General features: G+C 37.8%; 1 protein-coding gene across 2 annotated transcripts in view; it reads right to left on the reverse strand.

Annotated features, from left to right (window-relative positions):
- LOC143632927 (NADPH HC-toxin reductase 1-like) overlaps positions 1-10,379 on the reverse strand; it is a 42,327-nt gene extending 31,948 nt beyond the window's left edge. For both annotated transcript variants that reach the window (XM_077101334.1, XM_077101333.1), the window contains exon 1: positions 10,341-10,379. In XM_077101334.1, coding sequence (XP_076957449.1) covers positions 10,341-10,364 — 24 coding nt within the window. In that variant the 5' untranslated portion in view covers positions 10,365-10,379. The remainder of the gene's footprint in view (positions 1-10,340) is intronic.
- Between the last annotated feature and the right edge of the window lie 3,908 nt (positions 10,380-14,287).

Here is a 14,287-nt window from a genome sequence, read left to right on the forward strand (position 1 = left end):
GAGGCGAGCTACTCGAATTTGATCGATTTCAATTCAGTCAGCTTCATTATGGTAGCAGAACTAAAACAAAAAAAAAATTGACATTTGGTTGGTTTCTCTTACGTTCGTTATGCTAACTAAACTGAATAAAACAAAAACAAAAAAAAAATCACGGACTAATACGGTGCCGTCAACTGACCCAATAGGACACTTACGTCACCAAAGTTCTAATTTATATATAGTAGTAATGGTGATATTACCATTTTTGACGGTAATATGAAGGAAAAAAAATATGTTTACTCTGTAAGTATTTAATCATTTCAGCCATTTTTTAAAATACTCATTCATCATTTCATCTCAAACCTTTTTTAAAAAGTTAATTGTTTCAAAACACAATCCAAAAAATAGCCTCTGAGAGTAGGACCATTGATGTGGAGCTACGATGATTAATGACGGATCTTCAACGTCTAGTATGAATGGACTGAAAGTCACGAGACTCAATTTTTTTCTTACTTTTAAGTTTCGGGTTAGCAATCTGGTTCGGGTTGGGTCAAACAATAAAAACTCTATGTTCAATCATTCAACTAAAACATCAATTCAATAATTTAACTTACTGTTCTTACACATAAAAAACAATTTTCTTTAAACAAACAAAGACTAGATGCGAGGGAAAGATTTCTTAGGTAAACGGTTTCCCGTTCTTTGGCTTTAAGGGATTTATTTAAAAAAAATTCAAGTGTGGCTCAGACACAAATAATATTGGATGAATCAAACTCAATAAATGTATATTTTTTTTTACTTTTTGGAAAAAATTTACCATACTAAGCGAAAAAGCTGATGGGCCAAGGCCCACCTGGTCCATTATAAGATCCATCCCTTATGATGATGAGGTCGTGTTGTCGAACGTTCGGATGTACGTAATGGAAAATGTCACATTGGAAGCCCAATTTTGGCTTGCAGTTCAAACGGTGTAAGTTCAATTTAGAGGCGTCGGGGATCGTACCGTCCACCAAGTCAACTCAAAGTGGCGGGATCTTAAAACAAAAGTTGGTCAAATCCACCGATTATACGTAGGGGCACTTGTCGAGATTCGTATGCTCAAGCGCATTGTGATTGCCGACACACTCACAAGGTTTTTTTTAAATATCGAGGCGTGGGATATTTTAAAAAAAAACATCCTTGATTTGTGACTTTGGTTACCGGGGAGGACCCGACTCCGCTCCTACTCCAGGTCAAGATGACTCCTACTTCTAAAGATATCTTAAAATTTGTTGAAAAACTTATTTTCTAATGATTTTCCAATAAAAAGTCGTGTGGGAAAACAAATGTTTTGAAAAAGCATTTCCAGCATTTTTTAACAACTTTTCACACCGAAGATGTCACAATTAATTATATTTTTAACGTTTTTCAGCAGTTTTCCAACAAAAATAATAAACATAATTGGTAAATGTACTTTTTGTTGGAGGGTTAGCAATAATTTTCCAACAAAAAATTTGTATTGTTACTATTTTGTTGCGATACCGTAGCAAAATCAAGAATGGTTTTTCTTTGTTGGTATTTCTCTAAAATTTGTTGGATTTACATGTAGGAACTAGGAAGTTTTCATAGGAAAGTGAATTGTTTTCTATAATAACTATAGCCAATAACCATAATTCCAGTATAGAAATCATTGTTTAATAAACCTTACAAGCTGATACAACCAAGTATTAGTTAGTGCTATATAAAGCCAGATCTCCTTGCAAATTCAAGACAATCATCTAAGATCATCTTGGTACTATATTTGTACGAAAAACCTTTATCTTCAAGCTTCTTCGATCCCCATTCGATTTCTCTCCCTTGTTCTTTCATATACCTAAAACAAGAAATAAATCCATGATGATTTAGCACATATATAGTCAAACATTATGTCATCCCTTATATGTCTCAAACTAGTATGATGCTTTTACAAAACTTACTCTTGGTTCAATTGTGGGTAGGTTTTCTGATAATATTTTGCAATTTGCGCACTTGTTACATATGAGCTAGCACATAAGAACCTTCCATTAACTGATGGTGTCTCGGCACAAAAAATATGTGCTCGACAAACATTCTCGATGTGAATGATCGGAACTTTCCCTAGCAATTCTTCTAGGTACCTTAGTGCTTGGTAATTTATGGCATTATTGACAATTTGCGCTATGAAGAGCAACAAACTACCTGTGGGGTATGGTAGACATCCCCTTACACCCACCACCCCACAACCTAATGTGATAATGTCACAACTTCAAGCTCATTTGCTTTCTCTTCCCCCATTTTAAATATTTCTTGCTCCGATTTTGTTTTCGCTATTGTGTAGTCCTAAGGAAAACAACAACAAAATAATTTAGAAAACTTGAAGTAAACTAAAAATTGAATGTTTAGATGATTAGATTTCTAAAACATTTTTGTTATTAATTCTAACTAATTTATGGTACTTATAATCGATGAGGATTCTTTACCCTGTGTTTCGTGGCGAGTGGCACTTTCAATCAACTCATTATTAAGGAAACTAAAAGGTTTATTGTTAAAGAAATAAAATATTTGAAGATCAATGAGTGTTAAAAGATGGTTATTATGCAAATAGCTTAAAAGAGTACGGGTCCTGAGAAGCTTTAAATTAAACTCCTAAGTATATATAAATCCGATGAAATTAGATAAAACCTTCAAGAAATCATTTGAGTAAGGGACATTGAGATGAAGGGGTGTCCAACAACTCTCATCAATTGTGATCCGATAACCACTCCCGTCATCTTTTAGAGGGGAAGCTGCAACAACAGAAGCAGTGTATATGAGTTGCTTCACTGTCCCCGAGTATTAGACAGAATATGTTTAGTCATAAGGGATCTGAATATGTAGAGTCAAGGGACATGGATGGTCTGTAGGTTTCAGTTGTAATCCCTTTATATATCCCTATATTCATCTTGTACATAGACATTCAAATACAATATACAATTACCAAGTTTTACTTGGTATCAGAGCCTAGTCTCTCTGCCGCCACCGCCGACACAACAGTCCGGCTCATCTTGTTTTCTGACACATCCAAACAATGGCTCTCCTTGCTGCGTTTACCACAACTGAGAAAACAGCCCATAATTCTCATAAGTTTGGTTTCACCTTATCACCAACAAACTATGGCTATTGGAAGACCATGATCCAACCCTTTTTGGTTACCAATAATCTGTTTGGTTATGTGGACGGAACCATACCGTGTCCACCAGAAAATATAGGTTCTGCCACTAGTTCTGGAAAAGACAAAGATGAACCAACTTCCAATCCAAACCCTAATTTCTCGACATGGACTGCCAATGATGCCCATGTTCGGATGCTGATCATATCTACCATCTCTGAGGCGTCCTTCCAGCATGTTCAGGGACGTACTTCACGAGATCTTTGGATCTCTCTTGAACGTGCGTATGCGCCTCATACTTCCTCAAGAGAATTTACTCTTAAAACCCAACTGCTTAAGATCCAGATGCAAGGTGATGAAACTTCCTCAGCCTATCTCACCCGAGCCCAGGGATATGCAGATGCTTTGGCCAATATTGGAGAACCTGTGAAAGAAAAGGATCTTGTCCAGCTTGTGATATCAGGACTTCGAGAAGAATACAACAGTTTCAAAACAACTATTCTGACTCGTCAATTTCCAGCTGCATTTACCGAACTTCATGGTCTTTTATCTGACCATGATCACATGGTCAAGAAATCCCTACCTGATATCTCTCCTGCTCAGGCGTTCACTGCTGTTACAAACAGCCATGAATCTGCTGCCACTACTAGTGTCTCTCGCTCTCAACCAGCACTTAAACAACTACAACAACTAGTTGGTCAGCTTGGCCTTACACTACAACCCGCAACTCAGCAGGTTTCACCATCCCCACAGGCCTTTTACTCTAATTGGTCTGGTGGAAATAGGGGTCGTGATCAATACAATCGCCGCGGTAGGGGTAATTACAACACCAACCGTAACCAGGGAGGAGGAAATCGTAGCCAGTTCTCTTGGGCTTCAAACCAAAACACCGTTCATGGTACATGTACCAGGTATGGTATTGCTCATGTTCCTTCACTATGCCCCAACCGTGACCCTGCCACATTAAGGGGAAGACAACCTTCAGCCAACTTTGTTGATTACCGCTCACAAGCATCATCCTCTTGGCTTCCTGACACGGGTTCCACCAATCATGTTGCACCAGATCTCTCCGACTTTGATGGTGCACAACCGTATCATGGCGAAGACAATCTTCATGTTGGCAATGGTAAGGGGTTACCCATTCTACATATTGGTTCCTCTCGTTTTTACTCACCAACCAAAACTTTTTCTCTCACAAATATTCTTCATGTTCCCGAAATTAAACAAAAACTTCTTTCGGTTCAAAAATTCTGCCATGATAATAATGTGTTTTTTGAATTTCACTCTACTTTTTTTGCTGTGAAGGACATATTTACATGCACCACCCTCCTCACGGGTCCAAGTAATGGTGGGCTATACTCCTTTTGTCTTCCTAGGGTTGAGCATGTTCACAAAGTTGCCTTTTCAACCACACGTGCTTCCTCCACCACATGGCATCAAAGACTTGTTCATCCACATAAAGACCTTTTACAATTTATGCTTTCTAAGTACTGTTTACCTCTTTCTAATAAGAGTTCTGTTTCTTTTTGTAATTCATGTCCAGTTGGAAAATCTTCCAAACTTCATCTGTCACCATCTACTTATAAAAGCAATGGTATTTTGGATTTAGTTTTTTGTGATGTGTGGGGACCTGCTCCTGTTACCTCTTCTGATGGGCATCGTTATTTTTTATTGTGTGCTGATCATTTTTCCCGGTTTATGTGGATTTTCCCGTTAAAACTTAAATCTGATGTGTATGCCACCTTTAAATGTTTTCTAGCGATGGTTGAACGGCAATTCCACACTAAGTTAAAATCCGTTCAAACCGATTGGGGAGGAGAATTTCGGAATCTTTCACAGTTTTTCTCCTGTCTCGGTATCATCCATCGATTATCTTGTCTACATACGAGTGAACAAAACGGTTTTGTAGAGCGTCATCATCGACATGTGGTTGAAACCGGTTTAACCTTACTTGCCCAATCAAATGTTCCACAACGTTTTTGGCATTACGCTTTCGACACCGCTGTTTACTTAATTAATCGAATGCCATCCCGGACAAACTCAAACACCTCTCCTTTTGAACAAGTGTTCAATCATAAACCTGATTTCTCTTTCCTTCGGGTTTTTGGGTGTCAATGTTACCCTCATCTTCGTCCTTACAACAAACACAGAATGGATTTCCGCTCCACATCTTGTGCGTTTCTTGGGTATAGCACCTCTCATCATGGCTATAGATGCTTTGATCCTACTTCTGATCGCATCTACGTCGCTCACCACATTCGTTTTAACGAATCAAACTTTCCTTTCCATACTTCCCACACCCACACCGACCCTCCAACTACACCAACTCAATCTCCCTATGTTTCATCCTACCCAACTGATTTTTCTCCATTAGCTGCAATACCTACAAATCAATTCATTCCAGCCCAAACAACTCCTCCTCACACACCAACAACCCAATCTACTTCAGCCCCTTCCACACCACCACCCTCTCCTCAAGCCCAAATACAACCAGAAGCTGCAAACCCATCTCTTACAACCCAATCTCCGCCGTTTCGCACATACAGCAGGCGTCCCAAACCAGCAGCCCCTGTCTCCTCTTCCGACCAGCAGCCTGTTGCTCCCGTTTGCTCTTCTGACCAGCCCTCTCTACCTCGTGTTCGTCCTAAAAACCTTCGGTCTAACCCTAAACAAACCACCAAATATAATGCTCATTCCTTTCACACCTATACCACTATTGGTTCTGTTACCGAACCCACCTCATTTACCATTGCTAACAAAGATCCTAAATGGCGTCATGCTATGGCTGAAGAGTACTCAACCCTAATCAGGAATGGCACCTGGACCTTAGTTCCTCAGGGTCACAATGTTAATGTAGTTGCTTGCAAATGGGTGTACAAATTAAAACGTGACCAAACTGGCGCCATAAAGCGCTATAAAGCACGTCTTGTTGCCAAGGGGTTTCACCAACAACCGGGTATTGATTATCACGAGACCTTTAGTCCAGTTGTGAAATCCACAACTATACGTGTCGTTCTTTCACTCGCTGTCACCAGACGATGGCCACTCCGACAGTTAGATGTGCAAAATGCGTTTCTTCATGGTGATCTCAAAGAAAAGGTTTACTTGCAGCAACCACCTGGTTTTGTTGATCCACACAAACCAGATCATGTATGCCTACATCATAAATCTTTGTACGGGCTCAAATAGGCCCCGAGAGCTTGGTTTCATCGCCTCTCCACGGCTTTACATGCCCTCGGTTTTAAAGGGTCCAAAACTGACCCATCTCTTTTTATTTACTCGACACGAGGCACCCTCTTATATATGCTGGTGTATGTTGATGACATTATTCTAACAGGTAACAACACTACAGCCCTTGATAATGTTGTGCACAGCCTTAGCAAGTCTTTTGCTGTTCAAGATATGGGCCCTCTTTCCTATTTTTTGGGTATTGAAATCAGCCCCAAAGGTTCTGACATGCTTCTTTCCCAAAAGAAGTACATTATGGAACTCCTCGATCGAGCGGGCCTATCTAATGCCAAACCTGCGCCCTCTCCCATCACAACCACCGTTAACTTGGCTCTTGGTGATAGTCCACCATTTGATAATCCAGTTAAATATCGGCAGATAGTTGGGGCACTTCAATATGTGACTCTTTCACGCCCGGATATCACATTTGCATTCAACAAAGTCTGCCAGTTTATGCACTCGCCTACTGATAACCACTGGTCTGCAGTTAAACGAATCCTTCGTTACCTTCAGGGCACAGCCGACTATGGTCTTCTGTTACAACACAAGTCTGGTTCTCACTTGCATGCTTACACGGATGCTACTTTTAACTCCCTCAGCGCCTTTTCTGATGCTGATTGGGCAGGTTGTCCAGATGACCGTCGATCCACTGGGGGATTTGCAATATATCTTGGCTCCAATCTAGTGTCCTGGTCTGCTAGAAAACAAAAGACTGTCTCTCGGTCACCAACAGAATCCGAATATAAAGCCCTAGCAGATACAATTGCTGAGCTCACTTGGCTTGAAACCCTCTTGCGGGAATTGTGTGTTCCTATTGCCTCGCCCCCCACTTTGTGGTGTGATAATTTGGGTGCTACTTACTTATCAGCGACTCCTGTTTTTCATGCACGTACCAAACATGTGGAAGTTGATTTCCATTTTGTTCGAGAAAAGGTAGCACAAGGGAAACTCTCAGTTCAGTTTATTTCTACACATGATCAGATCGCTAATGTATTCACAAAGCCGCTGCCTTCACAAAGATTTCTTCTATTACGGTCCAAGCTACAGGTCGCTTCCCGGCCTTAGCTTGCGGGGGAATATTAGACAAAATATGTTTAGTCATAAGGGATCTGAATATGTAGAGTCAAGGGATATGGATGGTCTGTAGGTTTCAGTTGTAATCCCTTTATATATCCCTATATTCATCTTGTACATAGACATTCAAATACAATATACAATTACCAAGTTTTACTCCGAGTATATGCAAACATCAACGATCTTTTTCACTGCTTCAATTGTTGGCTCAATGGTATTATCATACTGTATATAAATATAATAATAATCAAGAAAGAAATTTAACTTTTTTTGGTGAATCTTGATCACTTGTAATTTCAAGAAACTAAGACCTTAGAGCCAGTAGTGTGTATAAAGGGGGTTGCAACATGGAAAACAAAGACAGAGCCTTGTATCGTCTTTTCGAACTCTTCTGGCTTGTAAATATCAGCTTCAAACAAATGAAGTCTTTCGTCTGCAAATGGAAAACTTTTCAAAAGTCCCACCTTTGATTCATCACCTGCAATGAAAATTATATCAGTTGAATAAGAGGGTATCTTGCGTACCCTCATCTTTCAACTTATTTACCTACGTAAATAATAAGGGAAAACGGCCAAAATGTCCATTTGACTTGTCAAAGTAAACAAAATGTTCATTTAACTAGTTTTTTTTCCCATAATGTCCGACACACACACTTTTTATTCATTAGGAGACTAGATTTTCAAATTCCAACCAACAAGGTTCTGTCACGCGTCATAAAACTATCAGGTCGATAGTTTTTTTCATAAAATCGTCGGAGCCAATGGGATATTTTAGGCGTCTAACGAGATTTTTTTTCTGCTTCTGACAAGATTTTTTGGACAAATGGCATAATCTTGTTGATTGATAATCTCGTCATGATTTAAAAGTGTGTGGGTCGACATTATTAAGGGATTAATAGTGAAAAGCTGGTCAAATGAACATTTTGATTATTTTGACTGGTCAAATGGACATTTTTGTCATTTTCCCCTAATAATGTGAAAAAAACAAAGGTTACATATATACCAAGGTTTCTAAGATTAGCATGGACAATATAACCATGCAGGGCCGTCTTATAGCATGTGCGGGCAGGGCGGATACACGGCGTTAGTAGGGTGGGCCGTCCGTTTCTAAATAATAGTGTAATATTGGCCCAATTTTTATGTGTTTTACATAATGCCCACCGTCCAATCCCAACCCAAAGCCCACCGTCCATTCCAAGGCCCAATTATCGATTTTGATTTTGAATTCACAATTGCATGCCCAAACACCCCTTGACGCTCGACTTCAATCGTGTCGCCACACTGCCTGTCCACTGCCGCCGCTGCCCGCAGGTTGTTGCTGCCACCGACCGCCAATAGCCGCTACCGCCGCTGGCAGCTACTGCTGATTCGAGTCATTTCAACTTCCATCTTGCAGGGCCATCTCAATCTTGAAGATTGTTCCAACTTTCATGTGCATGGTAATTAGTAAATACTTGTATAGTTTAGATAAAACCTAATTTTTATTTAATTTATTATAATTATACAAGATTAATCGTTTACTCGTTTAGTGAATTGGTGATTTGATCGTTTGTTTGTCTACTCGTTTAGTGAATTTGTGATGTCTTCTTCATAGGTAAAACAAAAACAAGGTGCTTTTTTCGCCCTCTTATATAAAATAATATATTGTTTTGTATGCGTAATTTGACTTTATATTTGGTATTCATCAATCATCTAGGAACTCTTAACTAATTAGTATGATATGATTAGCCATTTTTTTGTGTTTAAGTGGCTTAACTGATCAACATAGACTTAATTAATAGCTTGATTCATGATGCCCTCCAACTGTATGATGAAATGTCAATGAACTTGTTTTGGCAGTCACCTTCTTGATCGATTAATCTTGTTTCGTGATGATTTTATTAACAATTTGCGCCATCCTTATAAATAGTTTTCAAACCATATTAGTCATGATATATGTTTAACGGTGAAAACAATTCAACGAACATGGATATATTGAACTAATGAAAGTAATTGAAGTTTAAGTTCATTTAAGTTGTAATGAGCTTAATGAAAATGCCTATTATTTAGGATGAGATAATTTGTGTGAGTATGAACATGATTTGTGAGAAAAATCAGAAATTAAACATAAAGTCTACAAATTAAATTGAATTGACGGTTAGGTTTTAAACGTATTTTCAATTAGACCAGGTCATGACTCTTGAAGCAAACATAATTAATATTGTAGACTAAATAGCTTGCAGACAAGGTGATTTTAAATTGGCAGAACATATCCTTGAGTTCTTTTTTACCTCTATTCACTAGATAAAAGATGGTGATTTTATTCTTGTATATGTGGATTAGGTGAACCAAACATAATTAGAGAGTTAAAGGCCACATAAGTTATTTTGTGCAGGTCCAACTAAAAAGGTCAATAGGTGTCATGCTAGTTTGTAGCAGTTGCATAATATAAGTGTAAGCAGCGTAATTATAAGTTTTGACAGCCAAACCGACCATTTTTAAACAATTGTCCCAACTAGTTCCTTTTTGCCATGTATATTTTTAACAATGAAATTTGGAAAAAGGTCTCGAAAGTTAATTCTGTTTTGGGCCTCTAGAATGGTTGGGTCGACACTACTCTCTTTGACCCGACCCATTTTATGCCCAATATATTTTGTGCCCCCCGTAGCAAAAATTCTTGGATCCGCCTCTGTGTGCGGGCTAGGCAATCGTGCAAGGCCCATTGAGGTTTGAGGCCCATAAGTTTTAAATTTCTTTTAACATATTTCATATATTATATGAGTTTAATTCTTTTAATAAATTTCGAGGTCCATTTTTTTAGCTCGTGCAAGGCCCACGACGACCATCGTGCTCTTAGAGACGGCCCTGTAACCATGTTGTAGAAGTGAGTGAACCAAGGCTGAACCAATGTAACCTGCGCCTCCGGTCACACAAACCTTGCACATGCCCTTACTCTCCATAATATTTTTAGATTCAAAAAACAAACTAGTGGTTACATATATTAGCTTAAGGTTGTCCTGTTGTGTACAGCTTAAATTCAAAACTGTCTTATTGCATGACTACATGTGCACCACATATGTATGTTGATATTAACATGTTAGACTATTCTCAATGGTAACCAATACCCTTGATTGGCCATTTTTTCTATTGTTATCCTTAATACCCTTCTTCATTTGCCCACACATTTGGTGGTTGATTAATTCTTTTTTCTTTTCTTATCTTTAATAACCAATAAAACAACCAGTTTTGACAAGAACTCATCATGACTAGACCCATAACTTCGCCCAACACGACCAACATGTTCTCTGGGTATATCTGGCATTAATGAGACAACAGTTTGTGCAGTAAAGAAGATTTCAGATTCGCCATACTTTCCGGTTATAAAATCTCCAAAGATGAAGGTTTGTTAAATAGTGCAATCAAGTTGAGGGTTGTCAGAGAGTGCTTATTAAAATTGTTTATCTGCTTATTGCGTTTTAATATCGCAATAACTTGTTTTGTGGATATTTGGGATTGAGCATCCTTTTTTTTTCCTTGAACAGCGTTTGGAACCACCTCTAGTGCCCGAGTAAGAATTCCTGAGGCAAAATGTCAACCGCCCATAATGATTTTGATGCTTCATGCCTGACAAACCCAGGAACACCATCAATACATCGCAATGCAGCAACCTGCCAACGAATTAAGACGATAGAGGTGTTCTAATGATTTTAATTGCATTAAAAATAAGGTGATGTTTTCAACCCTTAACGGTTGATCGCAGTAGCGCTCGTCTTTAAATGGTCAAACGCAAATAATCAACTAAAAAGGAAACATGTCAAACAGGTCAAAGGTCTCAATACAAGACTTCATATTTAATAGAATTTAGCAGCTTTTGGTACATCCTTATGCAGTTGCAGTATCCGTCTAAACGAAGCCGCCACCATGTTTTAATATCACCACTGACCGAGCACTTCAGTGTGCTAAATCATAACTTAGAAGTTAGAACACTGGACTTCTTTGGAGCTTCATAAACTTAATGGAGTGTTACTATCTTTAAAGCTTAATTAGTTATTAACCAAATTAAACAAAATAAACTCAAAACTAATAACGTGATAGATAAGTATTGAATAATCAAGGCAGTGACAAGCCTAGATTCAAATCCACCGTCACAAATTTTAGTCTCGCTATCAAATAATTTGCACGTTGTCTTTTAATACACAACAATATTATATGTAAACTAAAAACGTACTAAAGAGAATTATACATTCGATTTTGTGGTATTTTTATTCATGACCAAAATTAACCAAAAATGATTCATATACCAATAGTATTATATTCTTAAGAATCAAGATATACACGCAATGATAATTATATACACAATATTAAAACGCAACCCATGCTAAAAAAAACAAAAACAAATTCAAAATCCCATCAATATTTCTTTTAGGTTTACCATATATCATTATACAGTGACATTCAAGTAAATACATAAATAAGGTTTTGTATGGTTATCACATAACATGATAACACTTTGTCATGTTGATGTGCATGAAAGGGCAAAGGTCATAAATGATTCTGATGCCGTTTTTGAAGCGATCAATGGCTCAAGAGACTCATGATTAATCAAAAGACGATAAATTGAACCGAAGTTCCAAGAACAATGTTCTTATAATAATAATAAACTTAATTAAAAACTGAAAATTACATAACTCAACCCTAACTCTACTAAAATAAAAAGAAATAAAAATTGGAAACAAGATAAACTTAAACTAATAAAAAATATTAAAATAAAAATTCAAATTATGAAATAATCCTGCATGATTCATACAAATAAATAACAAACATTTTACTATAAACAAAATAAATTTAATAGTTGAAGTAGTCATGTATCATTAAAATAAGAACGTTAGGCAAATAGGCAATTGTGCAACACTTGGCTAGTTCAAAGAATCGAATTTTACACTTGGCTAGAAAACTACCTGATGGGCCACATTTAATCTCCACTTGGCTCTGCTTACCGAAACCACTTGCTTTTTGTTATTAACCTTTTTTCTTGCTGCAAAAAGAAGAAAAGGAAAAGGCAGAATATGTGGATTGAATAGTTTCAATAAAAGTTGGTTGTGGTCAAGTGAATAAGTGATACAAGATAAGTGATTCTCATCAATTGCAGGAGAATTGTTGTTGTTATTATTATTATTATTATTATTTTCGAGTAATAGTCACGATCATAGCTTAATACAAAATCAAATTTAAGCTGAAAATTGTGAGAACGTAAAAATATTTGGCTATGAAATATAAGATGGTTACAAAACACTTACCTATATACCTCTCTTTCGTTGTTTTATCAATATGCAAACAGTATATATAAGTGAATCACGTGACACTCAAGTTTATTTTCTGTTAAAAGTTCTTTAGGAAGTAGACTCAACAAGCTACGTTTCATTAAATTGCAAACTATATATAAAGTGTTAGGTTGTCTTTTCAGAGGTAAAATGTCTGCAGTCTGCGGACCACATCTACAGGCATCTGTAAAAGAAAAGGTGGACCAAACATCTGCAGTCTGTAAGAAGAAAAATATTTGTTTTTAACGTCTGTAGATTGCTAAAATAAACCGGTGGTGTATAAATTGTGGTAGTGGGTGCTGCTGGTGCTAGATGGTGATAGTGGTAGTGGTAGGTGGTGGTGGCGGACGGTGGGTGGTGGTAGATGGTGGCGGTAGAAGGCGGTGGTGGACACTAATGGTGGTGGCGAACGGTGGGTGGTGGTGACGGACAATGGGTGGGTGGTGGGGCTGGAAGATGGTGACAGCGGACGGTGGGTGGGCGGTGGCGGTGGCAAAACGGTGGGTGATAGTGGTGGTGGACAGTGGGAGTTGGTAAGGGTGTGGTGTTTTAACTCTCTGCATACCTTAGAAGATCTCAGAAGTAGATATGCCAAGTCTGCACCAATAAGAGCTTGCGCTGACGTTTTTTAATGAAACGTTTTCGAGAAAACAAACAGTCTGCAGATAACGATGTCTGCGTGTGGTCTGCGCAGCACATACTTGACTTTCAAGTTTATTTTTTGTTCAAAAATTCTTTAGGAAATAATCAACAAGTTACTAATAAAAAAAAATGAACATCTCAATCATATACTCCATTAATTTTATATGATTTTACAAAACAAGACAATAAATAACATTTTATCTTCAATTCAGCATTGATATTCTTTTAATCAAAAGTCCTATCATACCCTATTAACACAATTCATTTTTTTTGCAGCAGTTTTTTTATTACTCTTATTTGTGGGTGTATTGAATTTTTTGTCAGAAAAAACATACATCTTTGTGTACGATACATGAAGAAAAAGTGAAACACAAGAGTTAACTTGCGTACAACGTTATTTTTAGTTATCATGGACGAATTAAAATGGCACACAACGTAAAGGCATGTGTCATGCTTAACGAGTTATGAGGGGAAGCATAACCAGAAAGACGTCGCATCAAAGAAAAAAAAACCGATCACTCGCTCACAAGTCACACATAGTGGGTGGTGAGTGATTTTTTTAAAATTGTTTCTAAATAGTTAAAACATTAACAAATGGCTAAGTGGCTTCAACAGTCGAAAAGGGTAAGCTCACAATCAAAAGCACACTCATGATATGCCCCGCTCACAAACCACTCACGCAAGAGCGGCACAATGTTCCCTTAAAGCTGCTTGTTGTGGATGCCAAATGCAAGTGTTATGATGAGGTGGCCGGCATTTAACCCAGGCTACATCGCACCTCAACGTGAAGAGCCTGACACTATGAGGTGTTAGTTAACACATTAACGAGCATCAAACATAAAAAGTAGGAAAAGAAGGTGGGGTCCATCGAATTTCAACTAATCACATTTTTGTTCTTTTTCTTTTTTTACTATTTATTT

The sequence above is a fragment of the Bidens hawaiensis genome, unplaced genomic scaffold (genome assembly GCF_021521415.1).
Source record: "Bidens hawaiensis isolate Kalapana, Puna unplaced genomic scaffold, B.hawaiensis_p1.1 tig00006555_1, whole genome shotgun sequence".
In the NCBI taxonomy this organism is placed as follows: domain Eukaryota; kingdom Viridiplantae; phylum Streptophyta; class Magnoliopsida; order Asterales; family Asteraceae; genus Bidens; species Bidens hawaiensis.